The sequence below is a fragment of the Lampetra planeri genome, chromosome 8, assembly GCF_965212315.1.
Source record: "Lampetra planeri chromosome 8, kcLamPlan1.2.h2, whole genome shotgun sequence".
Classification (NCBI taxonomy): Eukaryota; Metazoa; Chordata; class Hyperoartia; order Petromyzontiformes; family Petromyzontidae; genus Lampetra; species Lampetra planeri.
In genome coordinates this window covers 3,083,668-3,106,490 of record NC_136114.1, presented here as the reverse complement: position 1 = coordinate 3,106,490, position 22,823 = coordinate 3,083,668, and the positions used below count along the sequence as shown (strand labels likewise).

The following is a 22,823-nucleotide window of genomic DNA, read 5'->3' as shown; positions in this document are numbered from 1 at the left end:
CGTAACTGATGTGGATCGCAGCAAATGATGCCATTGAGAATTGTCATTGGAACAGTATAATTTAAATGTATCACTGTCCCTTACAGCTTCAATTCCACCAGTTTTTGCTCAATTACTCTTATTGTCTAGTGGGACAAAGAATTGGAGCGGTAGTTCAGTATGCTATCAACACGACGACCCGAGTTAGATTCCCGATGACAGTTGCAATCCGTGGCAGTGACGCCTGATATGAAAACTGGTCCGGTCCTCCCCACCCCTCCACTAACCCACACTGGCCAGCATGACAAAGTATGGCTAAAAAGTTGAAAAACAAGATTTTCAATGCACACTTTTATTTTCACTGAAAAGTACAAAATACATTCTTTGGACCCCAAAATGTATCACATTTGATGTGCTGAATAAAAGTGGGTGCTTTGCATAAAGAAAATTATACATATCGAAAGGAAGCCACCCATTTTTATTGAGCAAATCAAATGTGATTAATTCTGGGGTCAAAATAATATTTTTTAAAACTTTTCAGTGCAAATAAAAGTGTGTGCATTGAAAAACGTGTTTCCACCAGCTTTTTTCCGTAAAACGATTAACTATTTAACTGCAATTAAATTTTACCAGGTAAGTCCCACTGAGCTATATAGCTCTTTTTTTCAGAAGCGACCTGGCCACAAATAATCTCAATTAAGTGGCTTATCATGTTAAAATGTATCGCAGTCAAATACTCGAAGCACATGTTTCTAAATGTGGAGGGAGAAACCTGAGGACCCGGAGAAAAATCCACACGACCACGGGGAGAATAATATAAACTCCAAATATACCGGCGTGAGGGTCAGCATCAAACGCACGACATCCTGTATACCTGGCGAGGTAGTTAACTTAACATCTCGTCACCGCGAGATGTTAACTGTTAAGAACAGTATCACTATAACCCTCTACATCTATGAACAAATAGCCCAGACTTGAAATGCGCCCGATCTGGTCAGACTTTGAAGGCCAAGCAGATCCGAGCTTGGAAAGTGCCTGGATGGTTTGCCCACCATACACAAACAGGTTGTCATTGGGCTGCGGGGCGACGTTGTGTTTATATCGAGTTGTACTGCACGTCGATGCTGCTGAAGTATGGTCAAACGGCCTCCACAACCAGCATGGCGTGGGGAGGCCCTCATCCAGCAGTGGATTTACAAAAGGTATCTGTGCTCCTCCAGGTATTGTGCGGCGTTCATCTCCACCAGTGGAAATTCCACATTCCCATGGCAGGTACAATACTTAAGAACCAGACGACTTCGCACAAAGTGCAACTTATTTTATATTGATGGCTTGCCTATGTCAACCTTTGACCCTACAATAAATGGAAGCATGTGCATTGCTGTACAACAGCCTACATTATGGAATAGGTTTTCCCCTAGCCTGGTCTACAGGAGGTTGTGGGTTCGATCGGAACCGTGACGCCTGTATATTTGGCGTTTGCGTGTTCTCCCTGTGGTTGTGTGGATTTAATATCTGGGTCCTCCGGTTTTTCCTTCCACATTTAGAAACATGCATTTAAGGTATTTGGCTGAGATACATTTCCACAAGCACACTTCGTTGAGCTAATATTTGTGGCCATGTCGCTTCTGAAAAAGAGCAATATAGTTGAGTGGCCTTTACCTGGTAAATAAAATATAATAGCTGAAAAGCTTTATTTTATCGTGGATATATTGCTTAAAGGACTGTTACATTCCATGAATGATAATAATTGCATGTTCATCTATTCTATTCCACGCTCCATTGCCCAGATCTGATGCAGACAAAAGTAAAGACACGTCAAATTTTGTTAAAGAGTATCAAGACGAGTACAGAGTACATTATTAGGAAAGTGTCACATCTGGTTGAATGAAAGAATGTCACACGTATGATATCACAGGTCATCTTTATTCGGATAGTGTTTTCTCACACTGTTGCTACAATTTGCAGTGATAAAGCATGCAGAGTCTATTGCATACTCTTGACAGTAACAAATGGAACAATGGTACAAATTACATTTGTAACAAAAACAGAACAAAGTCCACCTCCCGTGTTTTTGGGGGAAAAAAACCCCCGCTCTAATGTGAAATAAAAATTGAGCAAAGAAAATAATTTCGCTACAATCCTTGAGCATTATAAAGTCTACCTATTTAATGCTGAAAATACTTTCAGAATACGCTACAAAAAGTTATTTAAATCTTCATTAATGCAAAAACAAAGTTGTATTTAGAATTTTTTTTCTTATTTTCAACTTTTATTTATTTTTTTGCACTTTTTTCTGGCCAACATTAAGCTAACCACATCCGTAATTCAGAAACATTACAAAATACACTACAAACCCGACGAACCATACATCAAAACAAATGTGCAGATGATGCTGAGCAGCGGCAAATCAAACACATTTGAGCACAAATGTAGGCCAGAAGCAGTCATTATCAAAGGCATCATAACGATTCATTCCTGCAGCGGCTCTACAAGTTGTCACGATTAACAAATTTGATTCCAGACGATTCTCGTTCAAATTCTTTCTTGGGTGGAATTTGTTGTTGTTGTTGCCTTGTTTGTACATTCACAGAACCATACATGTACAAAGCATTGGCCTCAATGTAACAATACATCATTTGCACAATATTTTTTGTAGCAACTGATTCACCTCCACGATTCAATGCATGAATCTTGGCGTAAGAATGAATCAGAACTTACCAATCACGCATCACTCCATGCTTTACCATTGAAGACAAGTGGCATTTCAAAACATACAAGGGAACACTCTCAGCTTCAGGTTTTTTCACGTTCAACTGAAATCACGAAACACCCTGTGATCAGTTTATTTTCGCAGAATAACTTGTCAATGTATATAATCCAGAAAGTTGGGCTAACTGCATTAAAAAACTGAATTATCTACGGTGCTCGGAAACATCCAGGGAACTCCTCAATCCAGAACTGCCTTCCTTCACCCACCCACCCGTGAACACATCCACACCTTTTACAGCCTGCCTGCTGAGCAGCAAGCAGCAGCTGCAGCATCATGCTGGCTCACAGACTCTCAAGAGCAGGGATCGGCAACCTGCGGCTCCGGAGACACATGAGGCTCTTTAAGGACTGCTTCGTGACGTTATTTATTAAGCACCACAGTCTCGTATTCACATGCATTGCGGTTCTTGAAATATTGAGTTTGCCGAATTCGAAAAGTATGTCTCTTGTTAATGTTTGCTGACCACTGCTGAAGAGCAAGGCCCCACCACCCATGGTAGCGCAAGCTCTATGTGCAGGGCAATTCTTAACCTTTTCCTCCACCAATAATTATGATCGTGTCATTTGACGAATCCATAATTATAATCGTGTTATTTTAGCGAATCATGACAAAAGTACAGTTCTGTACTTTAAAATAATATTCTTCCCCCCTAAGTACTACTAAACGACTCAAGGCTGCACACAGCCCTCAACGCTTTGGTTGCTGGGGTTTTCCAAAAGCCCTTTACCTACCTCATCCTTTATGGCCTTTTAGGCAGACACCACTCTACCTACTGAACCAAATTCTATTTTGTGTTGCTCATGTAAAACACTTAAGGCCAAACTTTAAAAGACGGACAACAAAGAAAACTTGGAACAAAATCAACTATAAATGCCATGAACACAGTCTTGGGCACGGATGTCAAACCTACATTTTGGAGCAGCCATTGAACATGCTCTCACTGAAGAAATTCCCTTCCAGAATTTTTCACCTGTCAAAAAACAACACAACTCCCCCGTGAGAATTAGTGACGTCGAGAACATCACCTGATCCATGCCCCCTGGTCACACAGCCTCCTCTGTAGTGGCAGGTGGTGCTGTATTTCACACTTAAAATATTTCAGCTGGGCCACTTGTGAATGTCACAAGATTCAGTCAATTGCATGGTTCTCCAAGAATTTAGCCTCGAGGTCCTCCCCTGGATTGTCCCTAAAATTTGTATTCCTGCTCCTAGTGATTCTTGATCCCAATTAGCTGTTCCACCAGGTGTTGCCATTAGAACCATCGCTTGTGGTACTTAGAGAGTGTCGATGGCTGACATCTGGAGAAAGGAAACAGTTCGCACGTTGTAACATAAGATTTAACTCGTGTCGATCGCAAGTTAAAACTGAAAATGCATACATGGAGAACATGTTTAACGTTTGACTCATTGTGAAGTGCTGTTTAGCCCAGTGACTCAAACAAGTAGTGAATATCACTCTATAAACGTTCACGTTGTTTTGTTGCCAATCCTTTTCCTCTACTGTGGTGAAAAACAATCACCTTATACGTTGTTACCATCAGGCACGGTACGTGCACTTACAGAAGTTATTCTAAGCGTTTGCGATGTATTTAACATATTCTTTATAAGTAGACCTAATTTAAATTACAAATAACATTTTGCGCAAGTTGTCACATCACTTACACACACACCGTTGTTAACACACTATAATTCACAATTCAAACATGTTACATAACAGACATTTTTTTTTAGAATGCCCCAAAGAGTTTGGTTTTATAATTGTCCTTTTAAAAATAATATTTCTCAAATGCATTGTATTATCAGAATTTGTAGTATTTGCTTGCAGGTTGCTATTATCCCCGGCAAACAGAACTAGCTACATCTTCCCAAAACACAGGACATTGGCGTGCAAACATATGCTACACGATTCAACAAAATACACGTAATACTTTGCGATAGATACTGTAGCAATCTTTGTTCACAACATATCTGTTATTAAAACATATGGTTGCCGTTGCAATGCTGTGGATTTCTATATTTATATAGCCGTATAATTGAATTAGAAATGCCCGTTAACCCTTTTCTGCTAAACAATGGTGAACGCTCTTTGTAATGGAGCATCATAAAGTGCTAAAGGAATTGTGTCCATGAAAGCAAATCTTGTTGACAGCTGAATAATGATTTATAATTATTCTTGTGAATGCAATTGGGTTTAGCTAAGGTTTAAATGGCATAGGCCTCGTATGCAATTGAAAAGTGACTTCAAAGCACTGATACGTTCATTGGCTGCAGGTTTGTACACTCACCTGTACGTAAATGATCCAATAACACACGCAACTGGTCCGGTCCACAAGACGAAATCACGGCGAACAAAGTCGCTGTCCTTCAACGATGCTTTTCACCAGAGTGCTCCATTAGGGAGATTTTCCTGTAACCCCTTAAGAACCAGGATCTAATAATAATAAAATTAAGTGCCCAAAAGACCTGAATTAAAACTAAAATATTTGTGCTGCGAGTCTTAACGTTGGAATGACAACATTATAACAATTTGAGTTAGAATGCATGTATTTTTTATCTACCACTTGAAAATCACCATCTTTTTGATGAAAACATAATGAGCCACGTCAATTGGAGCAATGTAAAGCTTTTGCTAAAAAATAATCAGAACTTTTTAATTCTGGGGACATTTTAAGGGGTATTGAAATTAGGTATACTTTGCATTGACAGAGGACGGCACAGCGTATTGTGTATAACTATTGTACATGCAAGGCAATTGATTCCAAAAATCCGAAAGCTTTACTCGAGTGTAAAAATGGCAATTTGATAAACTTGCCTGCGTATATGCTATTTGCTTCAGTGGACAAATATTAATGCTGTAATATACCCAAACAATATCCAAATGCCCTACAAGCAACCAAACATAATGCAAATTTCTTTCCGTACCGAGTCAGGGTCACTGAACCCACCGTGTAATTTACAATTATTTTCTTTACACTGGTCAGAGGGGTTAATGTATGTAATTGGCAATCAAAAAAGCACATGAAAATAAAGTCGCGTCAATCAAGTCCTCTCATTAAATGCTTTTTAGCAGTGTGCGTTCAGCGTGATGAACCTGAACATCTCATTTGTTTGAAAACTAAGAAACAGGTTCATATGAAGCCAAGTACCCAGCAAAGAGGGGTGCAGTGGTGGCGGAGTAATTAGCCTGGCGACCCGAGTTCGATACCTGGCCGGTCTTGCACTCCCTTCACGAAACCACTCTGACTAGCGCGGTAAAGTATGGAACAACCGCAATGACCAATATGGTGTGGGGGACGCCTTCATCCATTGATTGAGAATGGCAAAAAATAATATATTTCATCTTATATACACCGCTGTGAGCCAGGCTATGGGTCTTCAGTCGATGATGTGTGTCCTATATGGCCTCTTGATGTTCATTCCTAAAGGGAACAAATGGCTAGTGTTTAGTACATATGCCTTGTTACAAAAACATTCTAAACAGTGGCCAAGTTAAAAGTGTAAATTCATCGCAATCACAATGGAGCAGCGAGATGACTTTACCTGCGCAGCTTCGGTCTCAACCTGAATGTCCTATCAATTAATGAGCAGCAAGCAATGTAGCAGTACATGCGGAAGGGATTTAAAACGCTTCAACAGAATATTCACTGCACTGATAACATTTATTTAACAGTGGCTACTGCAGGCTGAGGAGCAATCGAGACCAGAAGGTATAAGGACAAGGCCCCTCACCATGCACATGATTCCACAATATGAATTCCATCGTTAAGCACTTGCATAGTTGTACTACTGTGCAATTCAAATCAATAAGATTATTTACTATTTATGTGGTATAGATAGGGATGTAGGTCTCCTTTTATTTACTAAAGATGCTTTAAAGCCCAAACATATCTTACATTTCCATACTTAATGTGATAAAGATGAAACTATTATAATGCACATGAAAGAAGAGATCCTATCTGTATTCAAATAAGAATTATATAGTAGACTAGCGGTTAGTACCCGGCGTTGCCCGGGCGAAAAAGGCAGACACACATGTAGTTACACACGCAAATCCATTGATACACACACATAGAGTTACACGCACAAATGGACTCACACATACATACATAGACTGAACAACAACAACCGCCATTCGCCACTAAGTGGCGGTGATGTCACGACAACTTTTGTGCCAGGCTATGTGCACCTTGAGGCCACGTGAAGTGTCGAACGCCCGCTGGCAGGAGGTCACGGGGCAAACCCAGATGGCACAGGTCGACTGACTGAGACGACTGGCTGATGCACCACCCGTGGCCCCTACTGTGGAAACTTTCTGTGCTTTAGCCACCCGGCGCTCCGCTCGATGTTGTGAGCGTCACTCTTCCGCCCTCCGTTGTTGTTGGAGGGTGACTGCCTCCGACTGCCCAGTAGCGTCCTTCAGGAGCCTCCTCCACAGAGGCCGATCTTGACACAGCTGGTACCAGTCATCCGCAAGTGGACTCAGCTCCAAGTCCTCCTGTACCACATCACTCCATGTCTTCTCCAGCCTGTGCCGCGCCCGTTTAGCCCTCTCGATCCGGCCGAAAAAAAAGCTGTTTAGGCATGCGGTGGCTGGCCATGCGGGCCACATGACTCAGGCAACGCAGCCTTGCCTGCCGGAGGTCACCGATGGGACTTTGTCCACATCTTTCAAGGATTTGTGAGCTCCTCACACAATGCAGCCTGATTAAACCCAGGATGGATCATAGGCAGGCCATCCTAAATGTTTCTAACCGGCGAAGATGTTCCATTAGGGGGGTCCAAGTTTCGCAAACGTAGAGAAGGGAGGGAATTACCGTGGCCGAGAAGACCTGAAGCTTCGTACAGAGTGATAGACCAGGTAGCTTCCACACAACGTTACGCAGCCAATGAAAATATACTGCAGCTCGACTGATTCGGAGTGAGACTTTTGCTGTTAAACCGGAGCCGGTCATTAGCACACTGGCAAGGTATGGGAAACTCTCCACTGTCTCCACAACTGCCCCATCACCAATTGGGAGTTGTGGGGGTGGAGTGTCCGATGGTACAAATTAGCCAGGCAGGTGCTTAGTTTTGGTGGGGCTGATGGTAAGGCCCCACCTGTTGGTGGCAAGCTTCAGGTTCAGCAGCAGCACCTCGAACTCCTCGTCCGAGTGAGCAGCAATTAACAGATCATCGGCATACATGACGTGGTTGAGCAATAGGGAGCCATCCCTTGACCGCACCCGGGCATCGATCAGCCTCCCATTGTATCTGTAGCAGATGGGAATTCTTCCGGTACAGGCATTGAAGGCTTGATGAACCACGTGGTCCAAATATATGTAAAATAATGTGGGAGCCAGAGGACATCCCTGTTGCACCCCAAGGTGTAAAGGGAATGGCTCTGACTCACGGCCACGTAGTTAGACGCGGGGCCGCTCACCATCACGAAGGTCCTTAAAGATGGTGATGAGTGGGTCAGGGACTCGGAAAGGACGAAGAGCAACCCAGAGGCCAGGCCTACTGATGGTATCATAGGCCTTGAGTAGGTCAATAAAGCACACGCATGGACTAAGATGCACACATGGACCTACAGACACGCAAAGAAATGGAGTTACACTGACTAACATGGAGGTATGCACACCAAGCGACGAACACACACGCACATGGACTGAGACACACACACATATCGACTGACACACACAAACACATCGACTTACACACACATATGGATTGACACACACATAGACATCCACTTGAGATACACACACATGGAGTTACACACACATATGGACGTACACACATACAGCGACTCACACACATACATACATAGTGACACACATATTGCCGTACACACACATACAGACTGTCACACATAGACATCCACTTGAGATATACACACATGGAGTTACAAACACTTATATGGACGTACACACATACAGCGACTCACACACAGACATACGTGGACTCACACACACATTGACGTAAACACACATATGTACTTACTCACACACATATGGAGTAAGACACACACACATGGACTTAGACACACATAGACTGACACACACACAGCCCTACACACATACACATGTGACACACAGACATCTACTTGAGATACACAGACATGGATGAACACACACATATGGACTCACACAAACGCATTGACTTACACACACACATCGAGTGACACACACATGTATAGACTTACATACACATGTAGACTAACACACACACATATGGACTGACATACACATACACATGGACGTACATGGCCACATCAGACTGGCAGATCGTCGCAGCGTCATAAAAGCGCAGCAAAAAAAGGGAAAATTTAACAACCTAAAAATATAGTTTTGGGCACACAAACATTATTATTGTAATGTCTCCCAACGTATTTGTTTGATAAAAGCAATCAACGTGAGTTCTTATCTGCACACAAACATTATTATAGTAATGTTTGTCAACGAATGTGTTTAATAATAGAAAACATTGGACCTGATTTGTTAGTGTAAGAAGCTTGGAAATTTGTACTTACCATAGGCGTGTTGAGGCCTTGTGCCATGCGTAGCCCCCCTCCTTGCCTATATTGGCGAGGTGGCAGAGTTGGCACGTTGCCAAGCTAGGGACTGGGCCGCTACCCCCCCAGCATCCCCCGCCCGTGCAAGAATAATGGTATGTAAGCAGTGAAATTTTATTATCTAGGGAGTCTGTACTATAAACTGGACACATCGTGTTGGGGGGGGGGGGCGAAGAGGACATGACACTGTGAAGAAATATCCGCAGCGTTATGTGTGTATGTGTTGGCTGTAAAACGCGTAAAACGAAATGTCCCCCGTGAGCTCGAGCGAACGCGCATCACTTGGCAGGGTCCGCCCCCCTCCCACGCAATTGGCGTCTGTTGGTACGGTCGACGTCGCGCAATAAGTAAATAAATAATAATAGAAACGGCACAAATGTGTTAATTAAACTACTTTAAAGTTCAGGGATGGGAAAATGAAATAGCCTATTCCTACCGCGGGGCTTAGGGCCTGTCGCCCGGCAAATTTTTTTCTACATATAGCCCACCGTCCGAGAGCCAAATCCCCCGCAAGCACGAGCGCGCGGAGACTTTTATATATAAGAAAAAAAGAAGAAGATTTTCCACTATACTACATATACAACATGCAGAAAGAAGAGGGAACTACTCCTTGTTGGCTTGGAGAGAATTCGAATCGGCAAGTATAAATCACGGATGGCACACCGCACAAATTAATAGCGAGACGATTGCTGTGCTCAACTGGTTTTATTCCCCTGCGGTGCCGATTCTGGCAAACCGCATGCGGCATCCAGTGTAGGAATGAGTCAATCGATGAAAAATTTCATTGAAAATGAATGCAGATGGGCAGCAGCAAACATACGGGTCAATAGGTTAGTAACAGGGCCGGAACAATTTGGCCGCCTTGAAGATTTGACGCATAACGTAAATGGTAAGTGCTTGCTCTACGATACTTAAATCAAATCGTTGTTTTCTCCCCATTGCAATCGGTCAATGGGAGAAAATTTTCAAGACAATTTCTTTTTCATGTTATCTATAAATATAAAAGAGAAATTTGTGAATATGTGTGTCTGTTTGAAATGTTTAGCATACTTCCCAACATGCAACAAACTTGAAATTTGGCATGCGGGTAGCTTCCAGACTGTACACAATGCAAAAAGTATCTGGTGAGCGTTTGTGGTATCGATTAAATGGGAATAAGCCGATTCTAAAGAAATCTACAACCTTCAATTCCTTTGCGCGATATAAAGAATAGAATCTTGGCGCGCAAGCGTAAGTTGTTTTTCCACCGCGCGTTGGGTTTTATTTTAATTAATGAGGTAATGATCAAACTTTTATTTTCATTTGTATATGTTATGTTTTTAAGTTTTGAGAAGTTTTTAAATATATTTCCCCCCGGGCAACGCCGGGTACTTCCCGCTTGTCTACATATATAAAAGGGAAATTTGTGAATATGTATGTCTGTTCGAAATGTTTATCATACTTCCCGACATGCAACAAACTTGAAATTTGGCATGTGGGTAGTTTCCAGACTGTACACAATGTATAAATATAGACTTTTGTATTTTGGAGGGGGGGGGGCGCAATAATGGATATAATATATTGCACGGCAAGTGAGCGGTGACGTCACATATGTGATGTCAGCCGCATGCGGCAGCGTTACGCAGTGTGCCTGCTGACGTCACGAATCCGCCCCCCACCCTCCGCGTAGGTCTGTATTAATGCAAGACAAGAATACAAGTACCGGGCGAAGCTGGGTAGTAAAGCTAGTGATGTATAAATCCCAACAACAAATTCCAGCTCAAGTAAACAGGGGATTCACTTTGTGTAGTAATTTATCATTTACAGCCCATAGTAAATCTATTGCTGAATAAAAGGCCTCCCCACGCAATGTCTGTCGTGGGAGCTGTTTGACTGTGTTTCGCCACGTTTGGTGGTGAAGGGCACGGTTGGCGGATTCACAAGTAGTTTCAGATGTTATTCACCACTGGTGGTAGCTGTGGCTGGAAGTCGAACTTGGATCGTCGGGTTCATAACGCAGTACGCCAAGCACTGCGCCAGCATTCCACCCTCTTGACAAGTATGCTTATGTTGAAGTAATTAGTCACGCGATGTCTAAACAATGAGTGTGTATGCTGCTTTACCCCAGATAAGGGTGATCATTTTACTGCGCAGTCTTCTGGGGAAATGCCGGTGGCATTATGTGTGCTAGCAAAAGCACCGCTATACTGTAAATATGACATCTCTAAAGTGAATATAACAGTCTGGTTGGGTGGTCCATTTCCAAACCGTCACAGGTGTTGATCGTGAGTGGGAATCGAACTCGGGTCGTCGGGTTCACAGTGTGCTAATCACTGCACTACTGCTCCCACACACACAATCATTGTGCTTTACTGGAAATTATTACATTTTTGGTGAATAGAAATTGGGTAACATCTCAGCAGACGGGCTTGTGTCATAATTAGATATCAGTGACCCAGCCAGCTGGCTCAATGGCAGAGTGAGCAGCTCACAGTCAGAAGGTTTAGAGTTAAATTCCTGGTTGGGTGTTCACTCAGTCCATCATCTTTCCGGGGTCAACACAATGAGTACCACTTTCATGGGGAAGTCAACAGTGGTCGTTCTATGAATAGACTCGCTCCTGCCATTGTAATGAGGAATTTACACCAATGGCTCAGGGCTCTAAAACAGGGGTTGAGCACCACCTCAAATCTCATTTGAGCAGAAAATAACTGAGTTGTGTGGCCAGTACACTGATATTTTCTTTTAAATTAAAATAGGACGCAATGCCATTGCTTAAATACTACTATTATTAACCTAAGTATGCCGATGTTCCTGATGTTGAGGATGCAAATATATTTGTCAGAAATATAATTAACAGGGTCTGTTTAACTGCTACATAAATGTAACATTTAAGTCCATCAATCAATTCTCTTACTTGAGCAACAATTTTCAGCGAAATGTTGTCCGAGCAATTAAAGCCCTGAAACAGTTTCAACTCCTCAAAGTGTCGGCAGCAAGGCAATGCAAAATCAGTGCTTACTTCAGAGAAGTCTGAGAAGTCACAACATTCCAGGGTTTGCCTTTCTTACACGGCTGCTGGCACACACTGAAGGACCATTGCTCGATGTAGTTACATTTGGGTTTGTTGGTGATAAAAAAGACCTTCCCTCACAATCCGCTAAAACGTGGCACAGCGGTTGTGTGTGTATATATATATGAAAACCCTAGATACGTATACACATACACAGAATCACATACACAGTATATTTACGAGTACGTGCATGACTCTGGCTTCAGATGAAATTGAAAGCAATCTCTCTTGCTTTAGCACTCAGGAGATTGCACCCGCGGTGCATTACATGTCACTGCATCTCGTAAGACCAAATATTGCCGGGTGTACCCAAACAATTCTAGTTAACAAAGGACGAAAAAAATTACAGTTCATTTCATTATTTCTCTGTTATTGTTGTTTTTCAGCATGGCATGTTTCGGGATACATTCGTAATGTAATAATGGCAATCGAAAACGATGAGGATAATAAAAAAAAAACAATAATCAGTTCCCAGTGGCACCGATTGGTGGCGGGCGTTTCATTGTTATTGCTGTGCGAGGGTGAATATCCACACGTTTCCGTTTCCCACCTCGCCCAACAGCGGGACAGTGGGTGCCGAGCGGCCGGCGGGAGCGAGCGTAGCTCTTACAAAGCAAAGACAAAGATCCCCCGTAGAGACTTAACAGACTGTTGGAGCAAGTTCTGTTAGCGAGCACCTATAAAGGCCGGCACAGCACATGAGGGGGTGGGTGGCCAGCACCACGCCTGGCCGGCTTGGTCTTCTTAGTGGTGATGTTTACACACCACACCAGGTACTCATTTGAGGCTGAGTCGATTAAGGCGAGGCCCAGGACCAGTCTAGATATTCGTCACTGGTGTTGTCCGTGAGCGGGAATCGAACTCGTGTCGCCAGGTTCGTAGTGCAGCGCACTAAGGGCTACACCACTACTACACAACACGCACCCACGCGTACGAGCGTGCGAGTCACGGCGTCCAATGGCAGCGTTTGTGCAAGAGTGCACGCGGTAGCCCGATAAGCATGGTTAGCTATGTACAGTGAGAAAGAAGTTCAACACAACAACAACCGCCATTCGCCACTAAGTGGCGGTGACATCACCACGACGCTTGTGCCAGGTTCAACACACATACATACGAACAACAACAACAAAACACAGCCCCACGGCACCCGCCGCCAAGCGTCCCCCCTCGCCGCATCACCTCTCCGCATCACCGCGCCGGGCGGTGGTGCGCGTGGCACTCGCAAAGAGGAGCTCACTTTTTCTTTCGGTAGAGCTTTTGGAATTCGCCCGTGTTGAGACGTGGCCGCGGTAGGTCGCCGAACATCTCCGTGCCGTCCGTCACGCTCATGGCCAGGGCCTTCATGCTGGCTCCGATCTGATCCAGGTCCGGCGCGTTCATCTGTGCGGGTTCGCAGTGGGGTTAAGCTTTGGATTTGGTGGAGAGTTGTGAAATATAAGCTGCTGCTGCGTGGAAAGAAAACCAAACGGAGAGAGAGAGGTCCCGCACCAAGTGGGAGAAGAAAATCTGAATTAGGCATGGAATGAGCTGAAGGAGGTGACTGGGCAGGTGGTGGTGACAGGCAATGAGCTGAAGGTGATCGAGGGAAGATTATTTTGGAGAATACCAAGAGGAAAGATAAGAACGACAATGCTAGGCAACTCAAAAAGGATGTTTGGACAGATGAAGAGGGCAGAAGAAAACAACGGAACGTGATGGATAGAATTATAACGCGGATCTGTCTACGGGCAGAGCACTCATTGAATGTGAGCTTCGGGGCTGATACTATGACTGCCAGCACAGGCACTCTGTTTTTCCTCTGGTGGCTTAAATCCTCTGTGTGATTTTGTAGATTCAGCACAAGTTGAGGGAACAGCTAGACCTCAGCTAATTTAGCTGATATTAAGGAATATTCTACCAACTTTGATAATAATACTGCCACCTTGTGGCTAAATAAAAATACATAACAAGCTAACAGACCTGACGGAATTTATTTTTCTTTCCTATCTTGTAATCTCAGTCCGTGTTTACACCACTGTCTCCATAGACGTGTCCATTGAACTAACATATGGTATCAAATTCACGTCAGTTAAAAGAAAAAAAAATTGCTGTATCAAGTAACTTACTTGATACAGTAATTTTGCTGTGACGGATTCACCTGAAGACGGACGCTTGTGTTGCCTCCGAAACGTCGTGATTTAATTGATTTGTTTTCTTTTAACCTACGTGACTTTACCGAAAAAACCAAAGAGTATGAATCCTTGCCGTCACGAAAGCTTTAAATCTAGAATATGGTATCAAATCAAGCCAAGTTACTTATTATGCAATGCAATAGTGCATGAAATATACACAAGGAAGAGATTAACTTTATTTAAATGCTGGTCCCTTGTCCCAGTGTCCCTTCTGGAGGGGGCATGAGGGCACATGCACGCCGATTAGCCCCAGGCATGACAGTCATGGAGCTCAATCACAGCCACTTCTCCACAGCGAATGCGTTAACACAAACGGACACACACCTTATTTGCTCTCTCAAGTCATGTGTGTCACATGGCGCTGAAAGCATGTATTGGTCATCGAGAAACGTACTCGAGTGCGATGTTCTCACCCTGGCCTCTTTTTCTGGGTCGTCCTGATGTTTGCCCTTCTGCTGATGATGCTGCTGATGATGCTGCTGATGATGCTGCTGATGATGCTGCTGATGATGCTGCTGCTGATGCTGCTGCTGCTGCTGGACGTGCTGCTGATGCTCGATTTGCTCCTTAAAGCCCCAGACTGGCACTCGAACGGGCAGTGACTTTGCGTACTGGTGGCAGCCGGCCCTGGAGTTAGTGTCCTCACTCAAGCTGCCGTCTGTGCACACACAGAAAGGTTGGTGTTAAAAACAAAGTATTCCCCTTATAGCCTCACCAGACTATGAAGGCGATTCCAGCTCCAGGCTGGGACCGCTTTTGCCTACCCAGTACTGTTGTTTCCACATGATACTAGGTACTCATTGAAGGCCGAGTTGACCTAGGAGAGGCTTAGGACCGGTTCTCTTTGGCACAATTATATAGTTAACCGTGCTATTAACTATGGCACACCACTGGTGGTCGGCAAGGCCACACCAAGTGGTCAGTGTAAATTATTGCAGATTTATAATTTTTCATAAAACGTACATTTTATTTCACGTTTGTCCACAAACTTTTTTTTTTACGATTGCCAGTGGTCCTTCAGTCCAGAAAGGTTGGGGGGCACAGTAAATGGGGGCACCACGGTGGTGAGATGTAAACTACCTCGCCTGGTATACAGGAGGTCGTGGGTTCGAACCCAACCCTGACGCCTGTATATTTGGAGTTTGCATGTTCTCCCTGTCGTCATGTGAATTTTTTCCAGGTGCTCAGGTTTTTCCCACCACATTTAGAAACGTGCGTTTAGAGTTTGGGCTGATATAAATATTGACGTGATAAGCCACTCCATTGAGCTATCATTTGTGGCCAGATCGCTTCTGAAAACGAGCTGTACAGTTCAGTGGGCCTTACTTGGTAAGAAAAAACTTTTTTTTGGTTTATAACTGGACGGAGTACACAAAATCCGTGATCTAATCCCATCTGTGAAGGTCATTCCTGACATGAAATACCCTGGAGTCTACAAACTAAGTTGTACCTGCGGTAGCAGTTACATTGGGGAAACGAATGTCTTGGACCGTGTTCGCGAACACAAGGCAGATCTGAAACACGGCAGAACCAATACCTCTGCCGTAGCTGACAATTGTTATAACGCTGTGGGCTCGCATGATATTGTTTTTTCTGAGAGCAAGGTACTTTGCAAACCTTCGGGCAACTATCAAAGGTTTGTTCATGAAGCCATCCAGATATATTAACATAGACAAAACTTCAACCGAGAAGATGGATACAAATTGAACAATCATTGGAAGGATGTTATTAACCAAGTAATGCCTTAACTGGTGGTGGTTGTTTCCATCCTACCTGCCGTTTACTAGTAGATGTTCCCCCCCCCCCCCGTGTCCCACACTCAGCTTCCCACTTCAAGCTCTGCCCACTTCCCCCCCCAGCCTCACGTCAATCTTCCCCTATCGCTCACGCAGCCCCCCCCTTCCCCTACCCCCCCCCCTCTCTCTCTCCCCCCTTACCTCCCCCCTTTCTTACCTATATAATCTCTTGCCATGGCAGCTCTCTCGCCTACTTCAGCATTTTATTGCTGTGGTTGTTCCACCTGATGAAGATTGCTTGTGTTGCGATCGAAACGTCGTGATTTGTTTGATTTTATTTCTACCTACGCGATTTTACCGAAAGAACCAAAGCGTATGGATTCCTGCAGTCACGAAAGCTTCAAATGAAGATTGGATGGAGTAGTTGTCCTATCACCCTCAAGTGGGCAGGCGTGGATTTGTGACTGAAAATCCTGCCAATGGGGATTGTCTCGTTTGCATTTGCAGTGCCCCTTTGTGCTCACTGCCGTTCATTTCCCAAATTGTGTTGAGTCCATGTGGTCAAAATAGGCATCTCCTGCAGTCAGGCTTTTTCTATTCGTGCATATGTCGTACTGCATGGTTTCACAGCCACTAGAAATGTAAAAAAAAAATCTTAAATCGAATTGTGACTCTGAATTGCAACATTTCATGAAACCGTCAGGCTGCGAAAATTAATAATTCCACCTCTACTCCTGAGGCAGCAGATGGTTATACACATTCAACCCTTTCCAATAGGGGGCACTGCAGACGTAGTGAAGACTTACATTCACGGGGTCACGGTAATTGTCTTTCTTATGAGAGCTCAAAACTAGAGAAAAGCAACTGTAAGCCCTGTTGACAAGATGCGGGACGCAGCCCCCTGAATGAATGGAATATTAAAGGGTACCATCAACGATGACACTGATCGGTTGAAGTCAAAATAACGATTCACAAAATTTCCACTTTGCATTTCAATGCAGTCAAACTTTTATGACGGGCCATGCAAGTGATGATGACCTTGTTGTTTTAGTACCGTATTCTCTGAATAATAAGACAAACTATTGTTCCCTGTATTATAAACAACAGTTGGGGGCGTGTCTTATACTGCGGAGAATATTTTGTCCTCCGGAAAATGTGTTTCAATCTATTTGTTCAGAATCATCTTTCCAAAGATGGTTCTCCAAAGCAATACATGACCACCTAGAAGAGAGGGGATACCATCAGTTGTTCAGAATAATCTTCCAGAAGACATCAATCACCTCCCTATTGCAAAGCAGAACATTCACAACCACATTCCGGATGTCGGCTCTCCATAGAACCCGTACGCTCTCGTGATGATGAAAAAAAACTCAAAATTACCCTAAAGCGTGGGGTACGTATTATTTTCTGGAGCATCTTACGATGGGAAGAATATGGTTGTTTCTATTTTTGTTAGAACTTTTATTTTACTGAGGCCCATCACCTCCAAACGTTGGGGAGCAGCAGATGAGAAGTATGTAAGAATCTGTCAACCCCTTATCAGTGCCTACCTTACTGCAGACCAATTCAGACTTTATTGGTCACCCCGTGCCCAATAAATCTCAACGTTCATCCGACAAAGTCTCATCACAAGGGAGAAACACAAACAAATAGCAAAAAAAAACGTTTTACTCAACTTCCCTGTACAAGAATAGAGGTAAACCGTATGGGTTGAAAGGTATGTTTATGTTGAATGTCTTTTGCATCGTGCGTAGCCAACCGTGCTATAGAAGGATGCGGGGTAATCGGAAAGATGACGCTGCTGCTGCGTTGGCATCGTTGTGCAAGCAGAGTTAACAAAAACAGTAAACACGTTCGACAATAATTTTGTGGCCTTAAAATAAAACGTAATAGGCGACGTTTCAGGCAACGTCTCTTGATCATAGACCATTTATGTGCGATGAAGAAGGGAATTTGCTGGAAACATCACCTATCCTATATATTTCCTTTTAAGGGCACAGTGTTATTGATGAATGTGTTGATTTTTGTTTTAATAGTCGACGAGTTTGGGTATATGAGCTCATAAACACCAATATATGATCTACAATTATTTAAAAGCACAATTATAAATTGAGGGCAACATGAAGGGAACAAAGATAAGTGTAAAGCGGTCTCATCTGAAGTTTACCGCTTGAAGCATAACTCTTTGTGTAAATAAGATTGACGGTTGAAGGTGTGGCGAGGCCTACACTCGCTGTAGGGATTGCGGCGACCGGTAATGAAGTCAAGAGTGCTTCGTAAGAGCAAGAATTTAAGTGGTGACAGAAGATTAATGTGTTATTTTATTAGGATTTTATGAAGCAACAACATAGGCCCCATAACAATGCTTTAGGTGACAGAAAAACCGGTCGGGGACAAACTCGAGGCCCTCAGACCCGACATGATCGGTCTATATAAGACAGGGGAAATGAACCGCGGGTGTAGGGGTGGGGGGTACACATCTATCGCCTCTTTCACACAAAGGTATCACGTCGCGGAGCCAATGTGCTTTTATCTGGGGGGGGAGGGAAGGGGTGGTAAGGGAAGAAGGGGGGGGGTAGATTAATGTTGATTACAGAGATGAGAAAAGTGAGATGATGAAGTGAGGATGGTGGGAAGGGAGTCTAGAAGATGTCGAAGTGCAAGTGAGCAAACGGATCGCACAAGTGGCCATGGGTATCACTGATTAGCTCCGAAATGGAGCATCAAAGTGTTGATACATCTGGGAATGTGTGTTACTGAGTTAATATACGATATAGCCAAAGGCTGGTTCGAATTAAAAACAAGCAGAACATTTCGAAAACAAATCAAAGAATATCTCCCTAAAGCACTGAAAAACACTTTATAGTGTTGTCTCTGCTAAAAGTGACATTGTGCAGAAGTACAATGCAAATGAAGCGGTGAATCCCTGATACAGGTATGAACTTAAGTCATAGGTTGTTAGCGGGACGGTGGTGGTGCAGATAATGTGGAAATTATCTCTCTTGGTCGAACAGCAGGGCTCCACAGTGTTTGTATCTACATGTGCGCATGCGTGGGACTTGTACGGCTGGTAGAATTTTGTTTTATAGAAACGTTCGCATACTGAATTATAGGTTAGGTAAGCAGACTTTTTTGTTTCTGGGCTGTGGGGAAGAAGAAAAAATAACAAGTGGCAATCGGTTTCCAAAACAGGGCTGGGCCCCTCCTAGGTCAACTCAGTCTACAACAGTATCCACCACAGTGTGTCAACCTTGCCTCTCGGAAGACAATGGCTGGCCAAGTGTTGCTCTGGCCTCACAGGAAAATCTTGGCATTGTGGATGTTGATGATAGTACACTCCCCAAGCACATGTAACTACTTGTGTCAGTCCACCGCTGGATGAGTGCCTCCCCCCATGCGGCGCGGGTCGTGGGGGTTATTTCACCTACTTCACCACGCTGTGCCAGTGCGGTTTGGTGAAGGCGGAGAGAATAGACGCGGGAGCATAGAAGTATAGGACAACAATTAATTTTGCTGTACTTTTCCAAGCAGTGTGGACAAATGGGGACTCTACTTCCAAATTCACAAGTAGTGACCACATGTTTACCTTTATAACCATTCACCGCCATTCTTCATGCAAATCAAACGTATTCACTGACGAGATGCTTACCATCCGTACTCTCCTCCTCTCCATCCGACTCAAAGAACGGTTCGCAGTCATTGATCGGCGAGTCTTCATCCATGACAAACAGACCTGTACACACACACAGAAACCACTGTTAAACCGCTGACTAACGGAAACGCACGAGCATGCATGCACGGGCTATGATCGAATGAGCGCAGACAAACATTCATCATCTGAAATTATGGCTAGCTTTAGAGCCTGGCAAAAAATAAAACGAGAGTGGGCTTCCTCCCATGAAGGGCGAATAAGAAAAGCATCGGCCCCCATGCCAGATTAAATTTCCCCATGCATGTGCTAACTTTTGTCATCAGCAATGCTCCACACGTTTGATTATCCGATATATGAACAATTGGACGTGTGTACGTTTGGACTTGCTCGTGGATGTATCAACATACGAAAGAAGTTCAACACATGCACATACAAACCACCCAACTTAATAGAGTCATGCTGCAGTCAAGGTCTTTTAAAGTGGGGGAAGCTTGAGGTGGAGCAGATAAAAAATGAGGCCAAGACAGAGCAGTGGAGCCTCATCAGGACACAACACGGAGCCCCGAAGTCGCGGGTATCCTTCTCATCTCGGCAATTGTTAAATCATTCATCAAGATTAGAACTATACTTCTTAAGTTCGAATACCAAGTCCACAAAATTTATGACAGGTTCTGATTTTATTATCGATTAAAACTGTGATTTTTGTTACAAGCCGCTTGATGTTTTGGGCCTTTGGGCCTGTGCTCAGAAACTAGTTTAAAAAATGCTGGAATCATCAGCCTTGTTATTTAGGATCGCACAAAAAGCATAACATTGGCAGAGATGAAAAGACAGAACCACTCATTCACATACAGATTCAAAGTGCGTTTCTTCTGGAAAGATACCTGAAAGGATCTGAACAAAGACAAACGACCATAAGATGTTTTTGGGTTAGATCGCGTAAATATATAAATGTGTCGTTAAAACCCGCCACCACCCGACACAGCCAACTAGTAAGGGTTGTCATGTAAACAAAACATGCCATTCGTCACTAGTACTGTCACAGTACTAGTAAACAGAACATGCCAATTCGACAGTGACGAATTGGCATGTTCTGTTTACATGACAACCCTTACTAGTTGGCTGTGTCGGGTGGTGGCGGGTTTTAACGACACATTTATATATTTACGCGATCTAACCCAAAAACCTCTATTATGGAGGATATTGGTCGCGAAAGCCTACGTGTTAAAAAGACAAACAATTACCCCTTGTTGGCATTTCCTGATGTAAGAAAAAAAAAGACAAGTGCACAGAAAAAGCCTACATGCACATTGATTGGCAAAACTCCACACAGATATGGTATAGGACACAGGAATGGCATCAACCGTATTACACAAAATCCTTTATCTGCACTGTGCTGAAAGGGCTTCAGAGCGTTATGGATGGGTTTTATAGTCAGGAACACGCTTTACTTCCCCCAGCATCCCCATGCTGTCACGCGTTGGCCCCGCTCAAGCGTAGACTAAAGACCTTTCTTTTTTCCCCTCTGACAATGAACGACTGCCTCTCTGTCCACGTGATAAATATGCCAAATGTTCTGTACAGCGTCTTGAGATGTGATTACATTTTGGATGCTATATAGAGCCACGTTGTTGTATTGTATTTGAACCGCCCAACTTCGCAGTACATTGAACATGCCAAAGCCTGTTGGTGAGACTCAGAAGATGTGAAATTGGTGCAGTGTGCATTGCTGGATAACACCGGTCCAAAATGCCCTCTGGTTGGTATACTTGAAAGTCATTTTATTTTTGTAAGATAATTTTTTTCCTTCTCTTGCTTGCCAATTATTCATACACTAGCTTTACTACCCGACTTCGCCCGAGACTTGGATTCTTGTCTTGGATTAATACACGGCCTACGTGGAGGGTTATGGAGGGGATGTGTGACGTCAGCAGGCACACTGCGTGACGCTTCCGCATGCGGGTGACATCACAGATCTGACGTCGCCACTCACTTGGCATGCAAAATATATCCATTATTGCGCCCCCCCCCAAAATACAAGTCTATTGTTATACTTTTTGCATTGTGTACAGTCTGGAAACTACCCACATGCCAAATTTCAAGTTTGTTGCATGTCGGGAAGTATGCTACAGACACACATTCACAAATTTCCCTTATATATATAGATAAAACAAACAACCTAATAAGGCAGACTGACCCCTTCATTGTGCCATGGTGTAATGGTTTTGCACACTGAACTTATCTCCTGGCAATTGCGCAACTTTCTGAATCCTCCCTCCGCCTCGATCTATCCAGCTGTGTAAATGGCTACACCACAGTCAATGAATCTGTAGGTCACGTGTGGTGGGGGTAAAGAGTGGATTCTCCCACACAGTCCAAGACGTTTGGCCACCGTGGAAGAGTAGGCCAAAAATACCCTCTGTAGTTGCTCTCTATAACTGCCTCTAGGCGGAGGCCCTTCCGCCAGCAGTGGCATGAGCGAGCAGTTCCAGAGCTGTGCATTTTTGCATTTTGGCTGGGTCACAATTGAAAAAGAGCCCACCAACTCAATGGGTCTCACCCGACAAACTGACACATCGTGGATTTTACCAGTGACGGCAATTAAAGATTCTCCAAGCACTCCAAGTCATGGGATTGAAGTATGCCCCGACCACCACACCCAGTCAATATCACATGCGTGCACGGTTTTCCCGAGCCACATGGATTGTGTGGGAACGAGCGCTATGGCAGCAATCCAAAATTAACAAACGTGAATGCTGCGAGTGCCACTGGTTATTGCCAACGATTGGACGAGCAATCTCCTGTGATTTAAACGTCTGCCACATAAAGCTGGAGCACTCCCGGACATCCTCCCAACACACACTGTCCTGTCCTGAACTTTTGTAAACGTGCTCCGGGCAATATTTC

At 43.8% G+C, this 22,823-nt stretch overlaps 1 protein-coding gene across 1 annotated transcript in view; it reads right to left on the bottom strand.

Moving 5' to 3' along the window:
* Positions 1 to 1,886: 1,886 nt before the first annotated feature.
* LOC144720212 (uncharacterized) overlaps positions 1,887 to 22,823 on the bottom strand; it is a 101,437-nt gene continuing 80,500 nt past the window's right edge. The window contains exons 3-6 of the mRNA XM_078596726.1: positions 19,914 to 19,997; positions 14,942 to 15,186; positions 13,595 to 13,737; positions 1,887 to 6,171 (exon numbers count right to left, since the gene is read on the bottom strand). Of these exons, the coding sequence (XP_078452852.1) occupies positions 6,147 to 6,171; positions 13,595 to 13,737; positions 14,942 to 15,186; positions 19,914 to 19,997 (497 nt within the window). The 3' untranslated portion in view covers positions 1,887 to 6,146. The remainder of the gene's footprint in view (positions 6,172 to 13,594; positions 13,738 to 14,941; positions 15,187 to 19,913; positions 19,998 to 22,823) is intronic.